This window comes from Pelophylax lessonae, assembly GCF_965119305.1.
Source record: "Pelophylax lessonae genome assembly, chromosome: 4".
In the NCBI taxonomy this organism is placed as follows: domain Eukaryota; kingdom Metazoa; phylum Chordata; class Amphibia; order Anura; family Ranidae; genus Pelophylax; species Pelophylax lessonae.
In genome coordinates, this window is record NC_138771.1 from 534,612,318 (window position 1) to 534,626,959 (window position 14,642).

At 41.2% G+C, this 14,642-nt stretch overlaps 1 protein-coding gene across 1 annotated transcript in view; it reads left to right on the top strand.

The window, feature by feature from the left end:
* LOC309553880 (prenylcysteine oxidase 1-like) overlaps positions 1–13,769 on the top strand; it is a 61,152-nt gene extending 47,383 nt beyond the window's left edge. Inside the window, exons 5-6 of the mRNA XM_082255362.1 lie at positions 548–700; positions 13,080–13,769. Coding sequence (XP_082111488.1) covers positions 548–700; positions 13,080–13,741 — 815 coding nt within the window. The 3' untranslated portion in view covers positions 13,742–13,769. The remainder of the gene's footprint in view (positions 1–547; positions 701–13,079) is intronic.
* The last annotated feature ends 873 nt before the right edge of the window (positions 13,770–14,642 follow it).

The following is a 14,642-nucleotide window of genomic DNA, read 5'->3' on the forward strand; positions in this document are numbered from 1 at the left end:
TCAGAGACAGATGGGCAAACTTTTATATGAGGAGGACATCATTGGCTAAAGGGTACTATTTTAGTTTGGTTTTCTTTGACTTTTATGTTAATCTGTCCACCTTTCTGACAATATCTGTAAGGGTTGCACTGATACAATTCGTGTCCAATTCACATGCAGTTTCTCGCACCACTTCTGTGTGAACCCAGGGTGAAGTCACTATGACATTCCTGGGTTCACACAGGAGCAGTGGGAGAAACTGCATGTGATTCAGACAGGAATGCCACCGCAATCCTGTATAAATCACATGTGATTCTTTCCAGTGCAATTTGAGCCTATTCATTTTGTATGGGCTCAGATCGCACCGCAAAAGGTATCGATTTCCTGTATCGGAGTACTCGTGCAAATGTTTAGTATCGGCATCAATATTGGTGCAACCCTAATATCTGTACATATCCATTGTTAGGAAAGATGCCTAGGGTCGGAGCCATGAGACTAGATTGTGTTTAGCCCAATGATAATTTCTGTCACACTGACACTGTTCATAGTGCATCATTTTTTTTCCTAGGTGCTATCTCTTATGCTTGGATTGACCCTGGAGTGTGGGCAGTGGCAGGTGGGAATAAACTGGTTTGTAATGGCCTTTTACATGCTGCAAAAGCCCAGCTAATTCAGGGAACTGTCACTTCTGTGCAGGAGAAAGTTCACTCCACAAAGCCTGGTGAGTGTGACTGGCATGACTTCTGATCTACAGAGTCCAGATAACACTGTTCATCTGCTTTATACTTCAATATTTTTCATGTTACAGCAAGCTGGCATGAGATCAGAAATGCTATAAATGTGTAATTCTGTGTCCCAGTGACCCCTAATCCCTGGCTCAGGAACAAAATGTGGTTCTCAATTACTTTGATCGTGCACATAACATATGTCAAGTACATGTCCAGTTTTGAATTAGTGATATACTATACACTTGATTTAATTGTAAACCTGCACAAATAATATTCAGTTGAAATAATTATCATTATCATTAAAGAGGTTCTTTTACTTTGCCCTTTTAGAGCAAATTGGCAAAGTCTCTTGAAAGCGCTGACACCTCTACCCCACTTTCAGAGTCACTTGTATTCGCCTTGACTACTATCTCAAGTTGTTGAGCCCAGACCCTTAATAAGCACATTCTAACTGACTGATCTTGGGGTATAGCGAATAGTGGTGTTGGATTTTTATGTGATTGCCAATTTCCGATGGGAAAGCCTGAGAAGATAAGTGCTAGAGGTATATTTGTTTTCCTACCCACCTGCATAGCACCCAACATACATGCATAGGTGATCTAATTGTGCATGTTATGTGACAATACACAAAACCGTCACGTGTCCAACAACTCTCTTAATGTCTGTGGTCAGCTAACAAGTGATTATAAACCCCATAAGCTTAAATAAAGTGTGGAAATTGCCTAAAATCATTGTGCATGCGCAACTCCAGAAAGGCAGGGGGATTGGACAATTGAATGCATGGCTAAAGACCTAGTGTAAGAAGGAAGGAATTGAGTTTCTAGAGCACTGGACTGACTTTTCATTGGGGTACAACCTATATGCTAAAGATGGTCTGCACCTAAATGGAAGGGGGTCAGCTGTGCTGGTGTGAGAGGTTTATGGGAAGGCTGAAGGAGTATTTAAACTAGGTTTGAGGGAGGAGGAAAAATTAGATTACAATGGGGTAGATAGGTCAGACAGGGGTCACTCCCTATTGGTGGGTGGGATGGGGGGGGGGGTATGACAGGTGATGAGAAGGTTTCCATGTTACAAACAACCATTGGAAATGGTAGTATTTGGAATACAATAAAAAATATACAAAATACTTGTACAAAATGTGACAACCTATTAAAGTTATATTGAAGTCTGCCAAGTAAAATAGGTTAGTTAGAAGCTTTGGTGCATGAAGAAAACTATGATTTAACTGATTTTGCTGAATCCTTGCTTCATTCTTCACACGACTGGGCTATAAAAATGTATGGCTATACTCCCTTTTGGAGAGACAGGGTAAGATAGAAAGGTGGTGGTATCTGTCTCTATGTGTGAAGTGAACTCAAAGTGAGTGTGAGGGTCCATTCACACTAACGCGACTTGTCAGGCTGACAAGTCGCGGTCGGTCGCCTGCCATTGATTAGCACAGGACCTGTTCTAATAGGAGCGACACAAGTCGCTCCGACTTAGAAAAAGGGTCCTTTACTACTTTGGGGCGACCTGGAGGCGACTTGAATTGACTTCAATTATATGAAGTCCGTGCATGTCGCGCCGAGGTCGCTGTGCACTTCACAGGTCGCCCCAGCAAGTCGTGTCGCCCCTGTCTGAATGGGCTCTAAAAGAGGACCTAGTTGATGGAGAGTCTGATGAGTCTGAAGCATTATGGGTGGAACTGTACATGGGTGTGCCTACTACAATGGTAATTATTGGAGTTTGTTTATACACCACCCAATGGTAATGAGGAGGTAGAGACCCAACTCCTTGCACAGATTGAAAGGGCTGGCACAGTGATTATAATCAGAGATTTACCGGGACTTCCTGGAAATTGACTGGAGTAATGGCACTACAGGAACAGTTAAAGGGCAAAAATGTTTAAACCTATTACAAGACAATTTTATGGTACATTTCATAGAGAACCCGACTAGGAATTATGCTCTGCTGAAGCAGTTAATCTCAAACCATGCAGAGGTTTTTACTAATGTTCATATAAAAGAACTGCAAATAAAAACAAAGAAAAGGGCGCACCAGCCTAGCACATTATCCTCAATGGGCTTTTATTAAAAAAGTGTTAAAATTCAGCTACTCACAAACATGCGGTATATTCCAGCATATCAATTCCATAGAGCAACGTCCTTGTTATAAGTCCAATATCTTGTGAAGACTAAGGACTGACGCATTTCGAGGCCATGCCTCTTCCTCAGAGCATCTGGGTAGCAGTGACCATAACATGATTTCATTTATTGTTAGCTGTAAACAACAAACACACACTGGAAAAATAAAAACACTTAGAGCCCATTCAGACCAGCGCGACTTGTCAGGCGACTTGTCAGCCTGACAAGTCGCGGTAGGTCGAGGTCCATTGAGTAGTACAGGACCCGTTCTAATAGGAGCGACACAAGTCGATCCGACTTAGAAAAAGGGTCCTGTACTACTTTGGGGCGACCTGGGAGCGACTTGCATAGACTTCCATTATGTGAAGTCCCTGAAAGTCGCGGTGCACAGCGGTGCACGCGACTTCACAGGTCGCCCCCCGAAGTCGGATCGCCTCAGTGTGAACAGGCTCTTAACTTTTAAGCCCCTTTCACACAGGGGAGTCCGTCGGCGGACTCCATTTTTCTCAGTGGGGGATCGATCCGCCGATCCCCCGCTAAGCAGCTGTGTCTCCGCGCTGTGTGGGGAGACACAGCTGTCAGGTCCCGCTGTTCTCTATGGGGGGATCGGATGGGAACGGACCATCTGTTCATTCTCATCCGATCCGCTAGACGGATGGAAAATAGGGTTTCCATCAGTCCAGATTTGACGGATCGGATGTCAGCAGACATGTCTCCATAGAGATGCATGGGGCATCCGTTCAGATCTGCCAAAAAAATGGACAGGCGGATCTGAATGGTCCGCCTGTGTGAAAGGGGCCTAAGAGAGCAAATTTTCAAGGGCTGAGGGCTGCTTTCCTAGACTTAGACTGGGAGGGAATATTGGCATCGAAGAACGCAGAACAGAAATGAGAATTCTTCAAAATGACTGTATGCAAACTTACTGCAAAGTATATTCCCATGGGCAATATGTTTAAAAAGCTATAAAAAAAAAGGGCTTTTAAAAAAATATAAAAAATAATTGTTTAAATGTTACAAAGAATATATCAGAATACTGCAATACCTTGGTTTGTGAGCATAATTCGTTCCAGCAGCATGCTTGTAATCCTAAGCACTCATATATCAAAGCAAATTTTCGCATAAGAAATAATAGAAACTCAGATGATTCGTTTCACAAACATTTTTGGTATAAATAAAGATATGCTGCTATCATAATCTAAAGTACAGTATAAGCATGCCATCCACTCTGATAAATAACATTGTAAAGTACTGTACAGTATAAGCATGCCATCCACTCTGATAAATAACATTGTGTCCCTCTGTCTGTACTGTATATAAAAGATGCTGATTTCTACTGTATCAGAGCGTCTCCCGGTGCTCACGTGACTCTTTGGCTCTCTGCTTCTCTCCTCCTACCCGGATGACATCAGCGGGAGTGCTCGGCCCAGCCCGCTGGGGAGAGCAGTGAGACGAGGAGTCACATGAGTGCAGGGAGATACCCTGATGCAGTAGAAATCAGCATCTTTTATATACAGTACAGGGACACATAATGTTATGTAACAGAGGGGATGGCATGTTTATACTGTACTAAACCACTTTAGCATTGCTAAACCACTTTAACATTGTGAGTCTAATACTGCTCGTATATCAAGATTGCGATCGCATAGCAAGGCAAAATTTTTCAAAAAATGTTGCTAGTCTTTCAAAACGCTCGTAAATCAGGTTACTTGCAATCCAAGGTATTACTGTACGTAAAATGGAAATCAAGGCTGCAAAAATTCATAACGAACGACAGATTTCAAAAGATAGTAGGACAAACCCCCAAAAATTCTTCAACTGTATTAATAGTAAAAAGGTCAGGTCTGAGCATGTAGGCCCTTTACAAAATAATCTGGAGTGGGTGACTGAGGACAAAGACAATGCAAATTGATTTAATACCTTTTTCAGCTCTGTGTATTCAAAGGAGCATGGGGGAGCTCCTGTCCATAATGGAGATGGTATTAACACAGCCCCAAATGATCCACAATGGCTCAAAATTGATACGGTCCAGAAATATTTAGACAGAATAAAGGTGGATAAAGCACCTGGAACAGATGATATACACCCACGGATTGTAAAAGAATTGAGCTCTGTCATTTCAAAGCCTTTGTTTCTAACTTTTAGGGACTCTTTAAGGACTGGAATAGTACCACTGGATTAGCGTAAGGTCAATGTGCTGCCTATATTTAAAAAGGGATCAAAGTCTTTACCAAGAAACTATAGACCTGTTAGTTTAACTTCTATAGTTGGAAAGATACTGGAGAGTTTATTAAAAGACCACATGGATGAGTTCTTGCTGGAAAAAAATATTTTAAGCAACAGACAGCATGGATTCATGAAAGACAGAAGTTGTCAAACAAATCTGATTTCTTTTTATGAGGAGGTAAGTAAAACCTTGGACAGAGGGGTGGCTGTGAACATAGTATACTTGCATTTTGCTAAAGCGTTTGACACAGTTCCCCACACACGGCTAATGTGTAAGGTAAAGTCTACTGGCTTAGAAAATCCAGTTTGTAAATAGATAGAAAACTGTCTAAAAGACTGAATTCAGAGAGTGGTGGTTAATTATTCTTACTCTGAATGGTCTAGGGTTGTTTGTGTTGTACCCCAAGGTTCAGGGTTGGGACCTTTGCTTTTTAATATATTTATACATGATTTATGGTCTGGGATTAAAAGTACCATTTCAGTCTTTGCAGATGACACCAAGCTATGCAGTTGAATAAAAACCTTTCAGGATTTTTCAAACTTACAAGCTGACCTCAATGCACTGTTTAATTGGACAGCTATGTGACAAATGAGGTTTAATGTTGATAAATGTAAAGTTATGCACTTGGGGGCTAAGAATATGCATGCATCATACATACTAGGTGGAGTAAAACTGGAGGAATCAATGGTGGAGAAGGATCTGGATGTTTTGGTAGATAATAAGATTAATAATAGCATGCAATGCCAAGCTGTGGTTTCCAAATCAAGCAGGGTACTTTTTTGTATTAAGAGAGGTATGGACTCCGGGGGGAGAGATAGATATATTTTTCCCCTGTACAAGTCATTAGTAAGACCTCATCTGGAATATGCAGTTCAGTTTTGGACACCAGTTCACAAAAAGGATATTAGGGGAACTGGAGAAAGTGAAGAGAAGAGCAACCAAACTGATAAGAGGCATGGAGGAGCTCAGCCATGAGGAAAGATTGAGGAACAGAATTTATTCTCTCTTTAGAAGAGGAGATTTAGGGAGAATATGTTCAACATGTATACATACATAAGGTGTCCATATAGTGAACTTGGTGTTGTTATTCATTTTAAGGTCATCACAGAGGACAAGGGGGTACTCTTTACATCTGGAGAAAAAGAGATTTAATCTCCAAATACGGAAAGGTTTCTTCACAGTAAGAGCTGTGAATGTGTATTAAATGTGTAATAAAATCCCTCCAGAGGTGGTTTTATCCAGCTCAGTAGATTGCTTTAAAAAAGGCCTGTATTCAACTGTAGGTTATTTATTTTTTACTTTTATTGGTTAAACTAGATCTATTTGTGTGTGTTTTTTTTTTTTCAACCAGAGCCATCTTCCCTAGACAATACAAAACTGTATAGAACCCTGGGAAAAAGAACACGGAAGAAAAATGGGTGTGCTTCAAGAACATACTAAATAAAAGTATTGACCAGTGCATTCCAATGGGAATACGTTTAAAAGAGCTAAAATAAACCCTGGGTGGCTAAACTCCAACATAAAAATGCACATTAAAACTAAAGAAAAGGCCTTCAAAATATACAAAGCTGAGGGCTCATTGGTAGTATTCCAACATTACAAAGAGTGCAATAAGAAAAGCAAGGGCGCAATCAAGGTGGCTAAAATAGAACACGAAAAGCGCATAGCGGAAGAGAGTAAAAAAAACAATCCAATAAATTCTATAAATAATAAGAAAGTGAGGCCAGAACACATTGGCCCTATAAGACAATGAAGGGAATCTGGCTACAAAGGACAGAGAGAAGGGGAAGGTGCTAAAAAAATTCTTCTCCTCAGTCTTCACAAAAGAATTGGGAGGCTACACTAACCCAGCTTGTACTGTTAAAACTATTACTACATCACAGGAAGCACCCTCATGGTTAACAGAAGACAGACTCAGAACTAGACTTGAAAAACTTAACATAAATAAGTCTTGCTTACACCCGAGGGTCCCTAACCACTTCCTTACCACTGGACGCCATATGACATCCAGGGATTTAAGTGGGGATATCTGAATGATGGCTGCAGCTGCAGGCATCATTCAGATATCATTTTTTTCAGCCAACGATTCCCTGCACCATAAAAACAATCATAGCGGCTGTTCAGCCGCTTGTTTATTCTTACAGGCAGTGGGAGGGGACATCCCCCCTTCCCACCGCCCTCCTGTGCTTCTACCGGCTCACCCGTGCAATCAGCGAGCCAAAGAAGGAATCCGCCGGCGGCGGAAGTACACCATAGAGACTGGCGAGGACCAGATGGTCTCCGGCAGTCTCTGACTCTTGGAAGCCCGGTCGCGACGTAAAAAAAAAAAAAAAATTATTATTATGTCAGGCACTATTTCTATTACAAGGGATGTTTACATTCCTTGTAATTGGAATAAAACTGATAAAAAAACATAAATAAATTAAAGGGAAAGTGTAAAAAAAAGAAAATAAATAAAAATAATATAAACAATAAAAAAAAAGTGCCCCCCGTCCCCGCGTGCTCGCACGCAGAAGCGAACGCATGCATACGTCGCGGCCACATATGTAAACGGCGTTCAATCCATACATGTGAGATATCGCCGCGATCGTTAAAGTGAGCGCAACAATTTTAGCCCAAGACCTCCTCTGTAACTATAAACAGGTTACCTGTAATATTTTTTAAAGCGTTGCCTATGGAGATTTTTAAATACCGAAGTTTGGCGTCATTCCACGTGTGTGCGCAATTTTAAAGTGTGACATGTTAGGTATCTATTTACTCGGCATAACGTCATCTTTCACATTATACAAAAAAATGGGGCTAACTTTAGTTTTGTTTTTTTTTTTTTTAATTCATAAAACTGTTTTTTTTTTCCAAAAAAAACACATTTGAAAAATTTCTGCTCAAATACTGTGTGACATAAAAAGTTGCAATGACCGCCATTTTATTCCCCAGGGTCTCTGCTAAAAAAAAAATATATAATGTTTGGGGGTTCTAAAAATTATGATTTTTACATGTAGGAGCAGAGTGCCAGAAATGGCCCAGTATGGAAGTGGTTAAAGAACTCAGCCAGGTGATAGCCAGACTAATGTTCCTAATTTTTATGGATAGTCTACTGACGGGAATGGTGCCAGCTGATTGGAAAAAAGCCAACGTGGTACCAATATTTAAAAAAGAGCCTAACCTCAGTAGTCTGCAAGATACTGGAGGGGATGATAAGGGACTATATACAAGAATTTAGTAGTGAAAACGGTATTATTAGTAGTAATCAGCATGGATTCATGAAGAATCGTTCTTGCCAAACCAATGTATTAACCTTCTATGAAGAAGTAGGCTGCCATCTAGATAAAGGAAGGCCTTTGGATGTGGTGTATCTGGACTTTGCAAAGGCATTTGATACAGTTCCCCACAAAAACGCTTACTATACAAACTAAGGTACCTAGGTATGGACCACAGGGTGAGTTTCTGGATTGAAAACTGGCTCCACCGGCAAGTCCAGAGGGTGGTGATAAATGGGGAGTACTCAGATTGGTCAGGTGTGGAAAGTGGGGTGCCCCAAGGATCTTTCCTGGGACCAATCCTGTTTAATTTATTCATAAACGACCTAGAAGGTGGGATAACCAGCACAATCTCAGTATTTGTGGATGATACTAAGCTAAGCAGGCCAATATCTTCTATACAAGACGTAGTAACCTCACAAGCGGTCGTGAACAAAATTATGGGGTGGGCAACTACATGGCAGATGAGGTTTAATATTGAAAAATGTGTGTCAGAAATACGAACGCAAGTTACTCACTAGGGGGTGAACCTCTGGGTGAATCTAAGATAGAAAAGGACCTAGGGGTCCTAGAAGACAACAAGCTTGGCAATGGCATGCAATGCTAAGCAGCTGCAAGCATAGCCAACAGAATACTGTCATGTATAAAAATGGGGATCCACTCCAGAGATAAAACGATTATTCTCCCGATCTACAAGACTCTGGTCGGCCACATCTCGAGTATGCCGTCCAGTTCTGGGCATCGGTCCTCAGAAAGGATATGTTGGAACTGGAGAGAGTTCAGAGAGTTCAGAGAAGGGCCACAAAGATAATTAGGGGAATGGAGGATCTCAGCTATGAGGAAAGACTACAAGCATTGAACTTATTCTCTCTGGAGAAGAGACTCTGGACTGGATTGGATAATAAACCACTTTTTTTTCTAAAATTAGGAAGCTTATCCTGCTGTGTTAGGCTTGTGAATTGGGATTGTGTTATTCTGAGATCAGGCATTTAGTGTAGCTCTCACTGATCTCTAACCCCAGAATACAGCCATCTTTGGACAGTGCAAGTTGGGGAAAATGTATACATTGCACACAGAAGCCTGCTTAGTTATAGTAAAGACTTTAGAAATGTTGACTTTTTTTTTTTACCATACTTAGAGTCACTGTGATCCTATTTTCATATAAATTCTCAGTCTAGATCATGAATTATATACAAGTGGAGTCCAAAGGTCCACAGGGTGCTCATATGAATATGTAGCTTCAATCGTGTGCTGTGCAGTGTGCTCAAAACAAACATGCAAATCCCCAATGCCAGCCCAAACGCTTCTCTCCTCTGTGGACCTCAGCACATTATTGGGGTCCCAGGCAATGTTCTATCTTCCTATGCAAGCATCATGTACATCCAGGGCCGCTGATAGGGGGGACCACCAGCCCTCTTGTAGGGGGCCCAAGCACACAGAGGGGCCCACACAGGGAGGGGGATTAGTGATGGACAACAAATACAGAAATCTTCCTCCAGCACCTGAATCTGATCTGTCCCTCTCCCTGCTATCAGCTTTTATCTGTTGAGAAAGAGACAGTTGTCCCTCACTAATCCCCCTCCATTGTGTGGGCCCCCCTCCCAGCACTTATCTCTGCTCAGGAGTTTATTTGTAAATTGTAACTTTGTTTCTCTCTCTCTGTCACTCTGATCACTGAGCTCCAACTGCCAAGCCTGTATATTTTTCTCATCTCATCTTCTTTTTTTTAACATAGTTTTTTTTTTAGATTTAGCAGGAATTATGCAAGTTATATTTGTGTCTGATAATAGTGATTTTGTTGTAATTTTAGCTAAATATATCTTTAATGTTTTCTTGGGGGGGGGGCCCTGCCAGGTAGTCTGTACGGGGCCCCGCGATTTCTAACAGCAGCCCTGTGTACATCAGCACATCCAGGGTTAAACAGGAGGAATCCTAATGCACCTCCCAGATTACATGTAATCCATAAACAAAACGCCCAAAAATGTGTGCTCTCTGAATTTATCAAAAAAAAAAAAAGCACACAACGCTTAACAACATTTACATAATCAAAAGACAGAAACCGCCAGAAGGTTTCATCCCATATGTGTTACGCCAAAAGGGCTTCTTCAGAGGGTGTATTACGTAAGTGACGGAGCCAGGGCTGGTGCAAAGATTTATGTCTACTTAGGCGATACCCTAAAAATATAATTTTTTGTTTATTTAAAGCAAACACCCTAGAGAAAAACATTTTGGTAGTTCTATTTTTGTAATGTTAAATGACATTAGCGCAACTGTTTAGGAAAGGCAGCATTTCAGTAAAAAATACATTAAAGTTAATTTCCGAACACAAATGTAATTTGTTACCTAATTTTTTGGGGTAAAATATAAAAGATGACGGTACCTTTTTTATAGTTGATATAACAAACATCATATTTTCATATAAAAGATGTAGTTGTATGAACTAAATTGATACCCATGTCAAAACCTTAAAATTGCATGCGCCCACAACATTTTAAAAGCCCCTACAGGACATCAAATTAAAATTACGCAGGAGCACTGGTGCTAAAATTATTGCTCTCATTCTGGGATGCGCGCTGATATATACCATGTGTAGGACAATTGCCGTTTTCATACAACGTTCCCCAACGCACATTTGTTTTGTGGGGGTGGCTCTAAAAAATGTTAATTTTTTTATGTCTCATATAATTAAAACGAACATTTTTGTTTTAATTTTTATTTATTTTTATGTAACTTTTATTGCTATCAGTAAAATAGCCAATAGCACCTATGTTATAGCATACAGGTGAGTATTATGGAGACACCCATGGTCTATTACACCCTTGATGTCTCCTCTCTAATCCACTGCAGCTGATGGAACACAGACCATGTTCAATCAGCTTATTCCCCCAGCACTGATCCCAGAGAATGACCGCTCTGGTCCAGGAAGTGACGTCATACACGTCACTTCCTGGTCTGTGTGCTGGAGGGAGGTTGAGCGGATGGAGGTCTGCTGAGCTCCCTTTGCCCTTCCCACCGACACCCACTAACACAGGGCCCGCAGGTGGGACAGCAGAGCCTGGTGAACATGGTGGGGGGTGGAAAATTGTGGTGGAAGTGATAGGTGGCCCCACAGCCACTTATATCACTTCCACAGGAAAGCCGACAGTTTATTAAAGTACACACGCTCCTGGCTGCTATAGCAGCTGTGAGTGTATAAACAAAACACATGTCTGCTGCAATGTAAAAATTAGAAGCAAGTGGCTGGGGGTTCAGGTTTTACCACCCCCTTCTATCCTGGCACCCTAAGGCCGCTGCTTAAACTGCCCTATATTGGCGCCGGCCCTGGACAGAGTATCACAGACGCTGTTACTCACCAATATCCTTCTGACTGTGGGACTCTGACGTTACTGGCACCTTTCAGATGACAAGCTCTGCAGTTAGCGACACCTTCTGGGCACGGGCAGTTTTTTTATATATTTTACAATGTTGATGCAGTGCAAAGGGACAGTGCCTCTGCATAGGGCATCCCCCAGGCTTCCTTATATATACTTGCCTACCTTATTCTCCCTCACCATTCCCTCCTCTGCAGCCAGCGCTGAAATTGGTGATGACAGTGACCCATGGGAGTGATGATGTCTCTCGCTTAGTCATCATGTGGAAGTGTTTGCGTCTACCAATTGGCTGCTAGCACCAGGACACTGCTGCTCAAAACCCAGAAGTTTTGAGCTCCTCCATGCCTCTTATCAACTTCTCTGCACTTTCTCCAGTTCCCCAATATCTTTTTTGTGAATTGGTGCCCAAAACTGAACTGCATATTCCACATAAGGTCTTACTAATGATTTGCACAGGGGCAAAATGATCTCTCTCTCTCTGCAGTCTATACCTCTTTTATACAAGAATGGATTTTGCTTGCTTTGGAAACCCCAGCTTGGCATTGCATGCTATTATTAAGCGTATGATCCACTAGAACAGCGTTTCTCAACTCCGGTCCTCAGGGCACACTAACAGGCCAGGTTTGCAAGAAAACTGAAATACATCACAGGTGATATAATTTGCTGCTCAGTGATTGCAGTATTCTAGTCTGCATCTCCCCAAGGTAATACTTAAAATCTGGCCCGTTAGTGTGCCCTGAGGACCGGAGTTGAGAAACACTGCACTAGAACACCCAGATCCTTCTCCACCATTGACTCCCCCAGTTTTACTCCCCCTATATTCATATTCTTAGCCCCCAAGTGCATAACTTGACATTTTTCAACTTTAAACCTCATTTGCCACATAGTTGCCCAATTAAACCTTGCATTGAGGTCAGCTTGTAAGTTGGAGACATCCTGTAAGGACGTTATTTCACTGCATTTCTTGGTGTCATCTGCAAATGGTACTTTTAATCCCAGACACTATATCATTTATAAATATATTAAAAAAACAAGGGTCCCAACACTGAACCTTGCGGTACACCTCTAACCACCCTAGACCACTCAGAGCAAGAATCATTAACCACTACTTTCTGAATACGGTCTTTTAGACCGTTTTTTATCCATTTACAAACCAAGTTTTCCAAGCATGTAAACTTTACCATACATAAGTACTATTGTATTGGAAATTAAACTTTTTCATGTGATCACTTTTTCAGATGGATTTTGGTGGAAATTCTATGAAGATTGATCTACCCTACTTTATTCAATTTTTTGGTCATTTGTATATCACAGTATTTGTTATGTACATTAAGGTTTAGGGAGGCACAATGGGATATATTTGTTTAATTTTTAATAAAGTTTTTTTTTAATTGCAGGAAATACAGTGAAGCTGTATGAAATAAGCTATGTAACAGACGCAGGACCTGGGTTGGACTTGTATGACATTGTAGTCATTGCAACACCACTGAACAAGAAACTTAGTAACATAGAGTTTTTGGGCTTTGACCCACCAATCGAAACCTTGTCCGAACCTTACCAGCAGATGGTGACCACATTTGTTCATGGACGGCTCAATGCTTCCTTCTTTGGATGCTCCAAACCATGTCAGTTACCATTATCAGATATATTAACTATGGAAAACCCCAATCTTTTTATTCACAGCATTTCAGGCGCGTCTCCGGTCAATCCAATCCCAGAATCTGACGCATCAAAAGCTTCAGGGCTCAGAGTCTGGAAAATCTTCTCCCCGGAAGTCCTAACCGATGAACAGTTGCATCAGCTGTTTGAATCTTACAATGCAGTTAAAGCGAGAAGTTGGTTGGCTTATCCAAGATACAGCCCACCAGAGAAAATACCACCAATAAAACTTCATCGCGCAATTTATTACCTGAATGGTATTGAATGGGCAGCCAGTGCCATGGAGTTGTGTGCCATCTCTGCCAAGAATGTGGCTCTTTTATCTTACCATCAGTGGTATGGAAAAGATGATCACATTGACCAGCAGGATTTAGCGGAACGTCTTAAGTCTGAGCTATAGATTTTTTTTATTTTTTATTTTTTTATTTTTTTTTGCCTGACATAATTATCAATGTTATAACACTACTGAAGACAAATCCACCTTATTTTGAGATATTTACTTTTTTCTTTTTTTTTTAAACATACCTAAAACCTTAGTGCAGTGGAGCCAGATTCTACTCCATTGCTGGGTCCCCTCCGAGAGTTGAAGGGTCAGGGTATACAGAAGAAACAGGAGCACCACACATCCAGAAAGGTATGTTTATTTCCTTATATTTTTTTAGGAAATAAACATATATTTTTGGGCTCCAGGTTTAGTTTCACTTTAGTTTGTTTAGGCCAATTTGGCTGAAATTCTTTCCTTTACTAAGTGATGCATCTGCTGTTAGTGTTGTGTAAACTGTATGTAGCTTTCACTACATACAATATACAGCTTTATGTTCTGGCACCAGTACGGGGACTTCCAGTCTGCTGCTGGAACAAAACTGGGTTGAGTGCTTCTCAGCCACTCACAGAAAGCCTCGTATTTTTAGCAGTGAATACAAAGCTTCCTTTGGTTGGCTGAGGTGGAGATCATGATGTCATGCGCCTGCCTCTCTACCTCAGCCTACCAGAGTAAACCTTGAAATTATTCTACAAAATACAAGTCTTATTTTGAATGGCTGAGAAGCACTCACCCTGACTCGATTGTGTTCTGACAGCAGATGGGAATTCCTTGTACTGCTGCTGAAACACAGCGCTGTATACTGTATGTAGTTAATGCTACATACAGTTTATGCAGTGCTGACAGCCGCAACATTTAGAGAAAGAAAATGGCCTAAACAAACAATTTAACGTGAAAGTAAACCTGCAGTTTTACCCTAACCACTTGCCGCCAAATCACGTACCTGTACGTCATTGGCTTCAAGTAGTTGTACTGGAGT